This window comes from Cherax quadricarinatus, chromosome 9, assembly GCF_038502225.1.
Source record: "Cherax quadricarinatus isolate ZL_2023a chromosome 9, ASM3850222v1, whole genome shotgun sequence".
Lineage (NCBI taxonomy): Eukaryota > Metazoa > Arthropoda > Malacostraca > Decapoda > Parastacidae > Cherax > Cherax quadricarinatus.
In genome coordinates, this window is record NC_091300.1 from 6,369,747 (window position 1) to 6,385,111 (window position 15,365).

General features: G+C 43.3%; 1 protein-coding gene across 1 annotated transcript in view; it reads left to right on the forward strand.

Annotated features, from left to right (window-relative positions):
* LOC128686184 (homeobox protein SIX3-like) overlaps positions 1-5,949 on the forward strand; it is a 196,202-nt gene extending 190,253 nt beyond the window's left edge. Inside the window, exon 2 of the mRNA XM_053772971.2 lies at positions 2,154-5,949. Within this exon, the coding sequence (XP_053628946.1) occupies positions 2,154-2,814 (661 nt within the window). The 3' untranslated portion in view covers positions 2,815-5,949. The remainder of the gene's footprint in view (positions 1-2,153) is intronic.
* The last annotated feature ends 9,416 nt before the right edge of the window (positions 5,950-15,365 follow it).

A 15,365-nucleotide genomic window follows, 5' to 3' on the forward strand; every position in this document is an offset into this window, starting at 1 on the left:
AACAACACAGGTAGTCTAGTAACAACATAGAGTGCTAACCAACACACAAAACTCAGGAACCGACTGATATAACACGTCGTGCAACAACAAACAATCAGGTCCTGATCTATTTTGCGCCATAGCATCCACCATGGAAGCACTCGTCTAGCCTCACTGGCTGAGAGAATCCATTATCATATCGTTCGTCTACCAACAACAGGGAATCCATTATCCCCGGCACTCTGTGGCGGTACCTGACCTGTCCGCTAGAACGCACGAATTACTTAGGCAAATATTACCATCGACCGCTAAAATGTACGTTGTCAGAAGGGCGAAAGGGGCGGGGAAAGGGAGGAGGGGGGAAAAGAAAAAGGGGCTAGAGAGAATGGCGACCTGACTCATAAGAGTGGCGTATTCTGTCTCCTTTTCTTTCACCTCTCTATCTCTCTCTCTCTCTCTCTCTCTCTCTCTCTCTCTCTCTCTCTCTCTCTCTCTCTCTCTCTCTCTCTCTCTCTCTCTCTCTCTCTCTTTCAGCCTTTCTTCTCAAGGGATGTCGTAGATAATGGCTGATGGAGGATCGAGGCGGTGGGAAGACTCACCTATTTGCTCAACATTCGCCGTCGATGACAGGTTATGTTTGTACTTTTTGTGTCTGCGTCTTGGGTCAACAGAGGTGAAGCATCGCCAGGATGGGTACATGCAGCTATGCTCTAATATTTATGATGCAGCCACCGCCACCTGCTGGCTGGGCTGTTCAACCAGGGGACCCAAGGTGAAGTGGGTGGTAGTAAGGAGAACCCAAGGTGAAGTGGGTGGTGGTTAGGAGGACCCAAGGTGAAGTAGGTGGTGGCAAGGACCCATGGTAAGGTGGGTGGCGAGCATGGGAGGCTGAATCAGGAATGAGGAAGGAAGGAGCACTGACAGTGAGAGGGAACAAGGGTGCGAGAAAGATGGGAGACAGAAAATGAAGGAAGATCGAGGCAAACGAAAATAGGGTGTGGGAAAGTAGTCAAGGCGGGTGACGTAGAAGTATTCGAAGACTAAGGGATGATTTAAGACACAAAGAATGGGAAGTTTGTTAAACACACATGCTGGGCCAAAGACTGGAAAGACTGTTAAACACATCTGCTGGCCACAAAGAATGAGATTACTGTTACTCACACACCTGCTGGGCAATCTGACGTGAAGCTATTCCTACCGTTATGGAGTCTTCTCTTTATAAAGCTCTGGTACATCTTAAGAAACAAGGATTTTCTAGATAGTGAGAAAAGTGACGCACGGGAAGAGAAGTGACAGATAGTAAGGAAAGTGTTCATTGTAGTATATAGAGAGTCAAATGCTGCCTCCTTCCCCCCACTACTTCCCCTTGCTGTTCATTCAGTGTCTTCACCCGTCTCAGTGTGTACACACCTAAGTTGCTGTTTCAGTCTTGTGTTGTCATGGGGACGCGTTAAAGCCAGAGGGGTTATACAGTTCCTGGGGAAGGGAACATAATACGGTTTGATCCAAGGAAAGGGAACGGCTGCTTTAATTCCTTGAATCAAGAGCCCTTCACAAGTATCAAGAACTGCCAATTAAAACTCTACTTGTATACTTATTGGTACAATTAGTTTATAATCGAGATTTTTTTTTCCTCATTTGTTTTCACCTTCCTCTTTAAAGGTCGGTGGTACATCCCCCCCACCAGGCCAACTCTAATAGTTTGATCAAAATGGCTCCAGCCATTAATTGTGTTAGCTTGGAGTCTATGTTTGGTTATCATTAGAGGCCGGTTGATCGTCCCCTCACCTCTAAAATCCACTAGGTCAAAAACCCAATCCCATATATATTTTATCGGTTGACTGGAAAAAGTGGTGATATAAAATTGACACCAAAGAACAATAAGAATATTCCTTTGTAAGTAAAGGTGATAGCAAAACATTGATGATATCCCGAGGTAAATAAAATGACAATATTAGAATTGACAATTATTGTTGAATATTAAGCTTGGATTGAGCAGCTGGCAACATTTGCTTGCACTGTTGACGCTCGTATAGGACGCAGCAAAGTAGAAAGTGATAAGGTGTTTCAGTAATAGTTATGATATTTTCCGTTAAAGATATGACTGTGATGAATGACGATGTTGTATGACTATCTTTGCGAACATTAACGATAACGCTTTGTCTCTCTTTCAGGATGCACCAGTTCGGGGCGACGGGGATTCCAGCTTCTCGACGAGAAACAGACACCCGGTCTCCACTTGACGATGACGACGAGGAGGACCTCATAAACCCCGGTTCTCCTAATACCTTCGAGGACGACATCTCCGAAGATGAGGTGTCATTGGACGCTCGATCTCCGCCTCCGCCTCCTACCTCTGTTCCTCACACAGCGACATCTTCAGATATTCACGCGACTTCGAGTAGTCTTCCTCTTTCCCTTACCTCCAAACCTCCGGGCTCTCCTCGGCCTCCAATGCTTTCCTCACCTTCGAAGAACCAGGCAAAAGATCAAAGTCGAGCATCGCCTAACCTCAAGGACGACCCAGAGAGCTCGACTTCCCTGCTCTCAGAGACGCCCAGTATCTCGAGCTCTTTTCAGGCTCTGGCCCCAGCTCTCACCATCGCCTCTCTCGTGTCCTCTCACAAGAGACCTGCGTCACCTTCTGACCACTATGTCACACCAATCCGACCAATCCCTGAGCGACACGTCTTTGGTTACTCATCCATGCAACCAATGACGAAGCGGCCTTTTACTCTGTCTCCAATGGGACCAATCACAGATCGCCATTTCCTCTCAACGGCAGGCGCCTTTCAACCAATCAGGTTGCAGCCAAAACAGAAGGAAGAGACGTAAGATGATGCAGCATAAACGACTGGTCTCTAATTATGTGATATAGTGTAACTGGCGAAGAAGTTGCGGACTCTTGTATACTGACCGTCAGAGTTTCATTTTGCGATTCCCTCGCGTCAATCAGTGTTATACATTATGTGAAGAGCTAAACCCACGTGGATCATTCAGCATAATCAGTGGCGGAGGATCGAGCCTCCGTCCACAAACGCGAGACAACTCACTGTTCTTAATCAGTCATGGTAAGAAAACCAGGGCTACGACTCTCGTACGTAATTAGGATTTTTATTAAATAAAATTCATATATAGTGTAAAATAGTACTCTGTCATGTAAATAAATGTATTTCTGTACAAAAGCATTCATTCAACTGTATGTTGTCTCTTAGTGTGAGGCTAGTCTGCACATGCACAATTTGCATACTAATGGCAAGTAGGGAAATCATATTTGTAAATATATATAGCAGACCAATCAATAGGTCTGAGAACATTTGATATCAGACCTGTTATTCTTATTTAGTGTGTAAACTTTACTGACAAATTAACAGAAGATATATGTTGCATAGCATTTAATTAATGTACATAACGAGGGCTATATTATACGTCAACACTACCATATGTGTCCTAAATCTCCAAAAGCGATGTAGTGTAGGATAATTTAGTCATTTTATTCTCTATATAAGACTAATGTGTATAAATCCTATGATCGCAGAGGAGATAAAATCCCTTCCATACTAGGTGGGAGGAAGTTGTGTTCCTGGAACAGAGTTCGTAAAACTCTTGGGTCGTGATACAGTGCGGGTTAACATACGCAGGGGTCTTGATGCAGAATACGTAATGGACAAATCCGCTGGAATCTTAGTTCCAGCGAGTCGTCACATTCGTGCAATGGACGATTATCTAAATCTCTGTTATTCATATCTAGCAGCCACTGTGACTTCTGTGAGAAAGTGACAGAAGCCAAATACTGGGAAATTATTTCTGAGAAGAGCGAAGAGAGTAAGCAAGTAAAAAGAGACTGTGTTTGGGTAATATTTTAGAGAGGCAAAAAGACAGGATAAAGCAAGATCAATTAAGAGAGGATGTGTGGGCTACTTTAATACTTGTGATTGGTCTTCATGTGAATAAAAATAAAAAAATTTTACTACTCCATTTCGACCTTCTGTTTAGGCCCAGTGACCCTCAGCTGTGTGTGTGTGTGTGTGTGTGTGTGTGTGTGTGTGTGTGTGTGTGTGTGTGTGTGTGTGTGTTTGTGTGTGTGTGTGTGTGTGTGTGATTCAATCTCGATGATCTCGACAGACAGGAAGAAAAGTCACAATTAACCCACAAATTAGAACTTGAAACTAGACAAAGTTTGTGTTGATCCTGGACGATTATGGAATAACAGGACAGGAAAGTCTGGATATAAAAGTATCCTAGAGCACTGGTGACATAAATTAGCTGCAATATTCGTTCTATACAAAAAGTTCTAGTCAACAGAGACTCCGCTTACTGAAACCTGAGAAACAAACAGATGTATAGAAGAACACGACTTCATTGGAAAAGCGTTCCCCTCTCCCCCCCTACTGTAAGGGCGAAACGTTGTCTCAATGAATGCTTGAGCTGCTACATGTTGTTTCTTCCTGTCATCCGTACGCCCTGCAACCTACAGACAGCACAGGGAGAGGAAGCACAGCGCTACACCCACAGGAGCCATACAGAGGCCTGGGGAATGGCAGGCAGTTAGGTCCGATCGGAGGAACAGAAGGGTAACTCCAATTCCCCTCACCAAGAGCCCCTTACCCGGCAACAAGACAACACTCCCCTTTTAAAAAGGATGATACTCTCGGAGAGGTTGAGAGAAGGTGCTTACTTAACTTGTGTGTTTGTGTGTGTGTGTGTGTGTGTGTTAGTGTGCAACTGCAGGCTCGCTGCTGCAGCCTCCCGCTAGATGGCAGTGGCAACTCAGGTCATATCCTTCTCTACTTATAAACAATGGAATGATTTATTAGTTGCACAATGTATTCATTTACATTACAATGTGATGGCAGCGTAACTGTTGTATGGCCTGAAGACGCTTGATGCAGACCAAAACTTTACTGTAATCTATGTTTGGCTCTGGCTAGAGCTTCAGAAAAACTCTGTCCAGAACAAAACGTCGTCTATGATAAAAATTTGCTCTGTACAAAGCGTCTCTATGCCTTAGTTGTCGGCATCACCTGCCATTCTACGTAGAGCAAAACCGCTATTTACAAAGACACAAACCAGCATCAGTGTGCCACACGACACGTCATCTGGAGCAAGACGAGGCACAGTGATACTGGCTCTGAGTCTTAAGTGGTTCTCCTCTCGTTTGTTTTCACGTTGTTGTGAAATTATCAAGATAAACGTGTTTGGTAACCGTGTAAGCTGTTGAGATGCGTCGTGCTAAGGACACAGCCGGGAAGTCCAGCTAAATCCTTTCACGACTAATCCACAAATTTGACAGGAAAACTGAACGGCATTTCGACCCGTCCTGTACTATTTGCACTGGAGACATAAAAATGCTCCAAGACAGACGAAGCTTCGTCCAGTTTTCATTTCTAATTTGTAGGCTAGTTCTAAATTGCTCCTGTCAAGGCATTGTGATTTTTTATTCACATAAAATATCTTGGTAGGACTGTGGAGCTCTGGAGCTCCAGTGGCGATGCGGTTTCACAGGCTTGTGTCATAATATATGCGAGTGCCATACACAGGACACAGTGTGCATTGAGAACTGACTCTGGTGCCAAATCTGCAGTTGTTTAACTCCGTGTAAAATATGTAACGAGGCCAAGACGAAAACAATCAGAGGGACAAATGCCTTTGTAATCGTGTGGTGAAGGAGGTGACGAAGATCGCGTGTTGGCGTCTGACCCCTTCATTTCACCCGAGGAAAGTGAGGGAAAAAAACCAAGCGGGATCACAATAGTTGAGTCTCGATCCTCGTCCTCAATCTCCGGCTGATTTGGCACCTGTGTTCTCGTGACTGGCGCTATCACTGGATACTTGTTGTAATCCCACAAATGACGACTATTTTCTACTCGTGCTGGCGAGGCTGACCTCCTCAACACTGTCTTTACCTACTAAAGATAGCTAATGTTAGCCCGACTATCGCGTTACTAACTGCCTTAAGTGTTAATAAAAACTTACCTCTCTTATTGTTTTTCTTTTATTTATTCCCTAGTGATAGTTGAACACCTCGTTAACCATTCAACTGAGGGAAGAGCTATTAAACTATTAAAATGAGTGTCTAACAGTCATTAAACTGAGTGTCTAACAGTCTCTAAGCTGAATACTGAATCTTAATATTCCATTAAAGTGAATGCAGAACTTTTAAACAATGAAGTGGATTTTGAGTTGACCCCATAAATATCCATTAAAGTGAATGTTGAACCTTGAAGAAACTATTAAACAGTGTATTAAACCCTTCATCGTATTGAATCCTTTAACTAAAACACCACTACCACAACCACTGCTAAAAACACGACCATAACCACCACTTTGAACACGACCACAAACACCACTAAAAAAAATACACCTACCACAATAACACTACCAAACAAGTACCACTATAAGACGTGGTTTCATTGGCAGATGCTGTCTTAATGGTTAGTTAAACGAATCGTGAAACTGTAAAGAGAAAATATAACAAATGAACATCAACAGGAGTATCATCATTTCAGAATTCTCAGATAAAAATATTTGGCAATAAACTCATTAACATGGATATATACATCCATATACAAATGCCTGTATGTATATGGTAAATACAGATATATAGCTCAGAGGTCAGCACGGTCGCCTTAACACGGGAGACTCAGTTTCAGCTCCTGACGGAGCTCTTCCTTTTGTATTTCAGTTGATCTGATGGGTCGTCTGTATGACTGGGACCCGTGTCAGGAGACACTGTCTCGATGGACTGTGAGTAAACCTAAAATGCCTAAGCAGCAAGACGTTCTGTTAAATTTAATTCTTAATCTGAATTCCATGTAAGGGTGCTAGGATAGTATGAAAACAACCCACTAGGAGTGGTGGAGGCTTGACCTTCTGTCCTCAAAGCACGCGGTTAGACACATTACTGTTCTAAACATTTGCTGCCTTGGGTTGTGCAACTGTTCTGAGTCCATGTATTTAGTAATCTTGCTTAAATTTCTTTTAATGGTTGTGATAATGTAGGACGTCAGTGCTATCTAAGGTATTTTACATGTTTTTTTTTGCCACCTTTGTGGAGTGAGGCTACGACAGTGGTTTTTAATAACTGAAGGATGACCTTTGTGTTTAGATTGGTCTCCATAGGACATTTAAAGTACGTAATAGTTTTTTTTGCAGTTTTGGTGAATATGAAGTTCCAGCAGTCTGACAGAGAGTGCAACAGACAAGTGAAGCAGCAGCGACAACAACACTCACAGCAAGAGGCATTCCTGAGCTCCCCAGCGCTCGGACTTCGGTCCAAAGCTGGGGTGTGGCTCTAAAAGGATCCTGTAGTGCTTCCTGCCTTTGCACCTCCTGACATCATCTGCTGCTATGCAGCTGCCACACCCGTTGACCCCAGTGTGGGCGGGGTTTGTGGCACCCCAAGGTGCTTAGTTTCTCTCTCCGAGCCCCGTGGAGTGGGGAATGGGACTAGGCCTGGGGACATTGGTCGCAGAAGACGAGAAGGTACTTGTACCTCTTTCCATGGCAGACATTGGTCAGAGACACTCCCGCAAAAGAGAGCCAAGGCCGGGCTACCTCTTGGAAAAGACCCGGGCCGGGCGATTATACCGGCGAATCTACCTACCTACAGCAATCTGAGCCTAGATGAGAGAGTGCAGTGGAATAAAATTAATGGCTTCTTCAAAGCTGAGTGGGGTTAGAGCAATGCCAGAAATTTTGGAGATGTTAAGTGTTTTGTGTCATCAGCATGATTACGAAATCAGACTTAACAGACAACGGAGGTCACCTTCACAACAGAGGTCACCTTCACACTACTATGGTTAATGTAGCACAAACTCACGTGAGATGATGCCTAGGTTTAAGAATTACTAAAAGCACTAAGCATTGCAACAGCCAAATATTAAATAAATAGCAAGAGGTCGAGCGGTTTTTAAAGCAAAATGTCTCATCAAAGAACAGGAATCCACTGCAGAATATTATGCGGTGGACTTCTGTTAAAACCAGCGGTTTAACAGCTCTGTCTTAAAGGAAAACATTCTGAACCCGGCCAAAAATCAGTAACAAAAAGTAATGTCCTTTGACACTCGTTAATAAAATAAATTATTATACCCTGGAGATATTCTAAACCCGTAAGGATCATAGCGCCTGGGGAATGGGAGATAAAGTTTGAGTAAATCAAGACCCCTTGACCAGAATCAAAGCGTGCCCCCTCCCCTAGGACATAGAAAACGCTTCGGTCCTGGGACCTTGATTACTTAACAAGGTGTATACCAGTGATACTTGCATTCATATTCTTTATCGAATTAGTTTTTTCTTCGACAACAGCTACACTTAAATTTGTTTGTCAGTGTTTCTGTTTAAATTCTTGAACAAAGAACTGTTTACTTGGCAACTTTCAGAGTTGTTTACTCACGTGTCTTTTTAAACTGAGAATATTACTCGCTTAAACTTTAAGCGAGGAGCTAAACCCGTGTGTAAGGTCACTCAGAGCAAAGAGTGGTGGCGGCTCGATCCTCCGTCTGCTGATCATGGCACAAACAAGCTCCCTATGTATAAATAAAACACTTAAGTTCCAAACACCAGTTTACAATGACTTAAGAAATCGTAATGACACGATTGCAAATAAACCATACCCCCGGCCGGGATTGAACCCGCGGTCATAGAGTCTCAAAACTCCAGCCCGTCGCGTTAGCCACTAGACCAGCTAGCCACAATAAGATTCATCCAACTAGGTATATTTCTACACCATAGGAAAGTTAGCACAGGCACCTCTGTGACCACAAATGCAAGTTTTTACAGACGAATCTCCAGCTAGCGTGGCCGTGACGAACTCTAGCTCAAGTCCCTTCACTGCCGTCAACATGACTTAAGAAATCGTAATGACACGATTGCAAATAAACCATAACCAAATAAACCAAATAAACCAGTTTACAATTGTATTTTCCCAGTGCCCATCACATAACTATGTGTTATGGGGTATACCACATATAACTGTATTTACGAGCAGAGAAACGGTGTGAACGACAGAAAGCTAGTTTACGTGGTGTGAACGACAGAAAGCTAGTTTACGTGGTGTGAACGACAGAAAGCTAGTTTACGTGGTGTGAATGACAGAGTTAATATATCGTTATACATGGTGTGAATGATAGGTAGTTAATATATCGGTATAGATTGTGTGAATGACAGGAAGATAGTTAATGCACCGCTATACATGGTGCGAATAACAGAAATGACTCACGAAATCGTAATGACACGATTGCAAACAAACTATACCACGGATGGGGTTAGAACCCGCGTCGGTCTGGAGTTTTATGACTGATCGCGGGTTCTATGCCCACCCGTGGTATGGTTTGAATAACAGATAGTGTATAGCTATACACGGTGTGAATGACAGGAGGCTAGTTAGTGTACTGCTATATATGGTATGAATGACAAGAAGCTAAACCGCAGACAGAAAGTCGTTAGCTGTGTCACCATACACAACACAATAACCCGTACAGAGGAGAGAGAGGCTTTATGCCGGCTGGAGTTTTGAGACTCTCTGACCGCGGGTTCAATCCCGGCCGGGGTATGGTTTGTTTGCAATCGTGTCATTACGATTTCGTGAGTCGAGTCGAGTCTTGATAATGGTCCAAGCTTCCCTTTCTAAGTGAAGGGGTTATCTGTGTATTGTACCACTGTATTGTGCCTTTTCTTTCTCTTCGTCACCATACACAACAAATGACTCAAATATTTCACTTTGCCCTTCAACACGACACGATACGACACAGCCACCGCAGTTATTCCTGACCGCTCGGTTGCACAGTGGCATAACTTGTTCATATGAAGCGCTTAACACGAGTGGGTTCTTCAGAGCAAAGAGTGATGGAAGATTCAGTCCCCCGCCCGAGAGGCCAGACTGCCTAACTCGACTTGGTCTTCTGGCCGTAGTATTATTATGGTCTCCAAGATCTCAATAATATCTTCAAAGGCGGATGAATTTGGCTGTCTGCGTTGACGACCTGATTTTAGCAGAGACAAACGTTGACGACCCAATTTGTACCGAAACGGGGGAGGGGAAGTGTTAAGCGGACACAGAACTATCGTTAGAGTAAGGAATCAGCGTGAAAGCACCTGCCACACGGCGTACTTACCATAGGGTATACCTGCCACACGGTATATCTACTACATGGTGTACCGACCACACGATGTACCTGCCACACGGTATAACACTGGATGCCAGGAAGTGTATAGAGGGGGAGGAGATGAGGGTGATAGGGGTGGGACTTAAGGTGTGTGGAAGGTTGGGGGTGAGTTACTATCAACGGAGAACAAGACAAGTGGAGTTTGTATAGGAGAGGGGGAGGAGTGAGTGAGGAAGAGAGGGAGAGGGGCAAGAAGCAATTATCATCAAGGGAAGAAAGAGAAGGAGGAAGGAGGGGTAAGAGAAGGAAAAGGAGGAGGGGGAGGAGGACGAGGAAGAGGAGGAAGAATTGTCAGTGAGAAGCGTAGGGATGGTGATGGTCGTGTTTGCATGCCTGGAGTCAGCTACAAGCACTAGAGGAAGGTTTGAAAGAAACATTTGTTGACAAGTTCTCATTATCTTGCTCTCTCTCTCTCTCTCTCTCTCTCTCTCTCTCCCGCTTACTCTTCCACTCACCCTCACCTCCAGCCAATGTCAACATTAGCTCATTAATCAATTAGTCCAGAAGAGATATTATTACATGTTAAAGGTGTGTGTGTGTGTGTGTGTGTACTCGCCTAGTTGTGGTTGCAGGGGTCGAGTCACAGCTCCTGGACCCGCCTCTTCACTGTGTGTGTGTGTACTCACCTAGTTGTGGTTGTACGGATCGAGTCACAGACACACAAACACAACACAGACAAACACAGACACACACGCTATCGACAAGTGCCTTTGACAACCAGTAACTAATGCAACACACCAAATAATAAACAACAATATCATCGTCTCAAAAGAAATTCATTTAAAATATAAATACTGAATATACTCATTATAATTTAGAAAAAAAAAATATCGGAAAAGAATCGGTATCGGCCGAAAACTGAGTATCGGTATGGGTCAAATTTTTGGTATCGTCTCATCACATACGTGGGGATCAAGAAAACATGTGTGTAACAATAACATACATGAAGGTCATGCAGGTGTTTTCTCACAGTCGAGAATGAATGGATGTAAACAGCTGGGATGCTATTGTCAACACTTACACCATTAACACATGTTTTGTGCCACTATCAACACTGACTCCTCTGCTCCCCCTCCCTACCTCCCTTCATTTCTTCCCTTCTCTCTCTCTCTCTCTCTCTCTCTCTCTCTCTCTCTTTCTACTCCCAGCACCCTTTTTCCCTTTTCTCTCCCTTGCCCCCTACCACCAGGTACCACCATGCCCCTTTCCCTTTGGTCTTCCCTCGAGCCTTCACACCTGCAACGGCTTTACTCTTAAGCCGAAAATTTTGTGTGCAAATCCAGTGTCTTGCTGTATGAGTCTGGGAGTTTAACAGCACCTGTACTGAACAAGCAGGCTTAATAATATTCACCTAATTTAGGCTCACCTATTATAGGCAGTGCAAAATTTAGCTAAATTATATTACACTATTATAATCACAGCTAGGTGAGGATACACACACACATACACACACACACACACACACACACACACACACACACACACACACACACACACACACACACACACACACACACACACACACACACACACACACACACACACACACACATATATATATATATATATATATATATATATATATATATATATATATATATATATATATATATATATATATATATATATATATATATATATATATATATATATACCTACACTTTACCAGGTATACTCTGTTGAGTATACTTGGTAAAGTGTATGGTGGTTATTAATGAAAGAATTGAGAGTAAGAGGGAAATTAGGATAGCAGATGAACAAGGAGGCTTTAGGAAAGGTAGGGGGTGTGTGGACCAGGTGTTTACAGTGAAACATATAGGTGAACAATATATAGATAAGGGTAAAGAGGTTTTCGTGGCATTTATGGATTTGGAAAAGGCGTATGACAGGGTGGATAGGGGGGCATTGTGGCAGATGTTGCAAATGTATGGAATAGGAGGTAGGTTACTGAAAGCAGTGAAGAGTTTTTACAAGGATAGTGAGGCTCAGGTTAGAGTATGTAGGAGAGAGGGAGATTATTTCCCAGCAAAAGTAGGTCTTAGACAAGGATGTGTGATGTCACCATGGTTGTTCGATATATTTATAGATGGGGTTGTAAGAGAAGTGAATGCTCGGGTGTTGGCAAGAGGTATGGGGTTAGAAGATAAAGACTCTAACACAAAGTGGGAGTTGTCACAGTTGCTCTTTGCTGATGACACTGTGCTTCTGGGAGATTCTGAAGAGAAGTTGCAGAGGTTGGTGGATGAGTTTGGTAGGGTATATAAAAAAAAGAAAATTGAAAGTGAATATAGGAAAGAGTAAGGTGATGACGATAACAAAAAAAATTATGGAACGAAAGATTAGATATCAGATTGGAGGGAGAGAGAGAGTATGGAGGAGGTGAATATGTTCAGATATTTAGGAGTGGACGTGTCAGCAGATGGGTCTATGAAAGATGAGGTGAATCATAGAATTGATGAGGGGAAAAATGAGTGGGGACAAAAAACTTTGTTAATGTAGCAAAGAGGGAATGTTATACCAACTCTCTTATATGGGTGTGAAGCATGGGTGATGAATGATGCAACAAGGAGAAGGCTGGAGGCAGTGGAGATGTCATGTCTGAGGGCAATGTGTGGTGTGGATAAAATGAAGAGAATTCGTAGTCTGGAAATTAGGAAGAGGTGTAGAATTACCAAAACTATTATTCAGATGGCTGAGGAGTTGTTGAGGTGGTTCGGACATATAGAAAGGTTGGAACAACATAGAATGCCTTCGAGAGTGTATAAATCTGTAGTGGAGGGAAGGCGGGGTAGGGGTCGGTCTAGGAAAGGAGGTAAAAGAGGTTTTGTGTGAGAGGGGCTTGGACTTCCAGCCAGCATGCTTGAGAGAGTGTTAGGACCGAATGGAGGAAAATAGTTTTTAGGACTCGACGTGCTGTTGGAGTGTCAACAGGGAAACATTTATGAAGGGATTCAGGGAATATATATATATATATATATATATATATATATATATATATATATATATATATATATATATATATATATATATATATATATATATATATAATATGTATATTTAACTATATATATACGTATACATATACATATATATATATATATATATATATATATATATATATATATATATATATATATATATATATATATATGTATATGTATACGTATATATATAGTTAAATGGAAATATTTTAAAAAACATATATGCTATAAAATGAATTTCGGAGCCTTTCATCAGGAGTTAGGAAAGGAGACGAAAGAAAGAGAAAAAAAAGAGAAAAGGGAAAATAAAAATAAAAAAGAGGTAAACGAAAAAGAATATAAAAATAAAAAAAAATGAAAAAAAAGAAAAAAAAAATAGGATAACATAAACATGACAAATATACAAAGAAGAGATCTTAAAGTGGAGACACAAAAGCTTAAATCAGCTTGTGGGTTCCTCAGGAGAGTTGAAAGTAATCTTGGCGGCGCACTTATCCTTTAAGTACAGGTGTGTTGAGCTGAGGTGAAGACGGGCGGGGCGCTGGATGCTGCTCACACTGTACCGAGAGCAACACCAGCAGCCAGGATTAACCAGGTCACCAACATACTGTTGGCGGAGGAAGGGTATAAGGGGATTTACAAGGTGAGGAGGAGCAGGAGGAGGAAGAGCAGCAGCAGAAATAGGAGGTGGAGGAGGAGGGTTAAAAGATGGAGAAGGAAAATTAAAAGAAGTAGAAGCAGGAGCGATAGTAGAAGTAGGAGGGGGAGAAGGAGAAGCAGGAGCAGCAGAAGAGCAGGATCCGAGAACCCAAAGGAGGAGGAGGAGGAGGGATGAAGAATGAGCAGGAAGAGCACAAAAAGGGAAGAGAAAAGGTAGGAAGAGAGAGAATGCATAGGTGAGACTGTATGTTAAAGCAGCAGAACCTCCGGTTCACATTTTATGACCTCGGGCACAATCCTTACACCTGTTCATCTGTCAGAAAGTACGTGTCTGAGTGCTAGTCGAGTGAGGCTGTGTGAGGCTTCCTGTGGAAGAGCCAAGGGCTCCCACCTGTGGAAGAGCCAAGGGCTCCCACCTGTGGAAGAGCCAAGGGCTCCCACCTGTGGAAGAACCAAGGACTCCCACCTGTGGAAGAACCAAGGACTCCCACCTGTGGAAGGGCCAAAGACTCCCACCTGTGGAAGAACCAAGGACTCCCACCTGTGGAAGAGCCAAGGGCTCCCACCTGTGGAAGAACCAAGGACTTCCACCTGTGGAAGAGCCAAGGACTCCCACCTGTGGAAGGGCCAAGGACTCCCACCTGTGGAAGGGCCAAGGACTCCCACCTGTGGAAGAGCCAAGGACTCCCACCTGTGGAAGAGCCAAGGACTCCCACCTGTGGAAGAGCCAAGGACTCCCACCTGTGGAAGAGCCAAGGACTCCCACCTGTGGAAAAACCAAGGACTTCCACCTGTGGAAGGGCCAAGGACTCCCACCTGTGGAAGAGCCAAGGACTCCCACCTGTGGAAGGGCCAAGGACTCCCACCTGTGGAAGAGCCAAGGACTCCCACCTGTGGAAGAGCCAAGGACTCCCACCTGTGGAAGAGCCAAGGGCTCCCACCTGAAATAAGCTGCAGTGATTGGTTATCCAGGGTCACCAACCCCCGGGTTAATAATAATCTAAATGTAATGTTCTTCCAGCACGAAACATTACGGTGTACATGAAGGCTGTCTCTGGAGGACAACTACCGTCAGCTGCTACAGCTGACTACAGCGCTGTATCCACAAAGCCACAGCACTTGCACCTGGTCGAATTTTAAGTGCCAAGAATGAGTGTCCATCCGATTTTTAAAGGACCGATTTGTTTTTGCGCTTCAGAGATAAGTGTCTTCCAGTGCTGTTTAACAGCAAACAAATCTCTGCCACGGTGTTTTATGCCACTGTTGTCTACTGTTATATCAGTTAGCCCTTAAAAAAAATCGTTCGATTCTGATTGAGTCAGATTTGTTTACCATCTTAATTGAAGTTTGAACAAGATCTCCAGGCAGTCTCCATTCTTTTCTTTTTTGTTTTGTAAATGAGAGAAGATTCAGAGGTTCGAGTCTTCGCATTTTTTAATGAATCCCGGGATAGGGGATCTCTATTGTCCTTCCCTGCAACCTCTCCAGTTATCTTCCGCTTCCATGTAATTTAAGGAATAAGCATATTCAAGGTGAACTCTGGTAAGTATATAATGAGAGAGAAAGAGGGTGAAGAAAG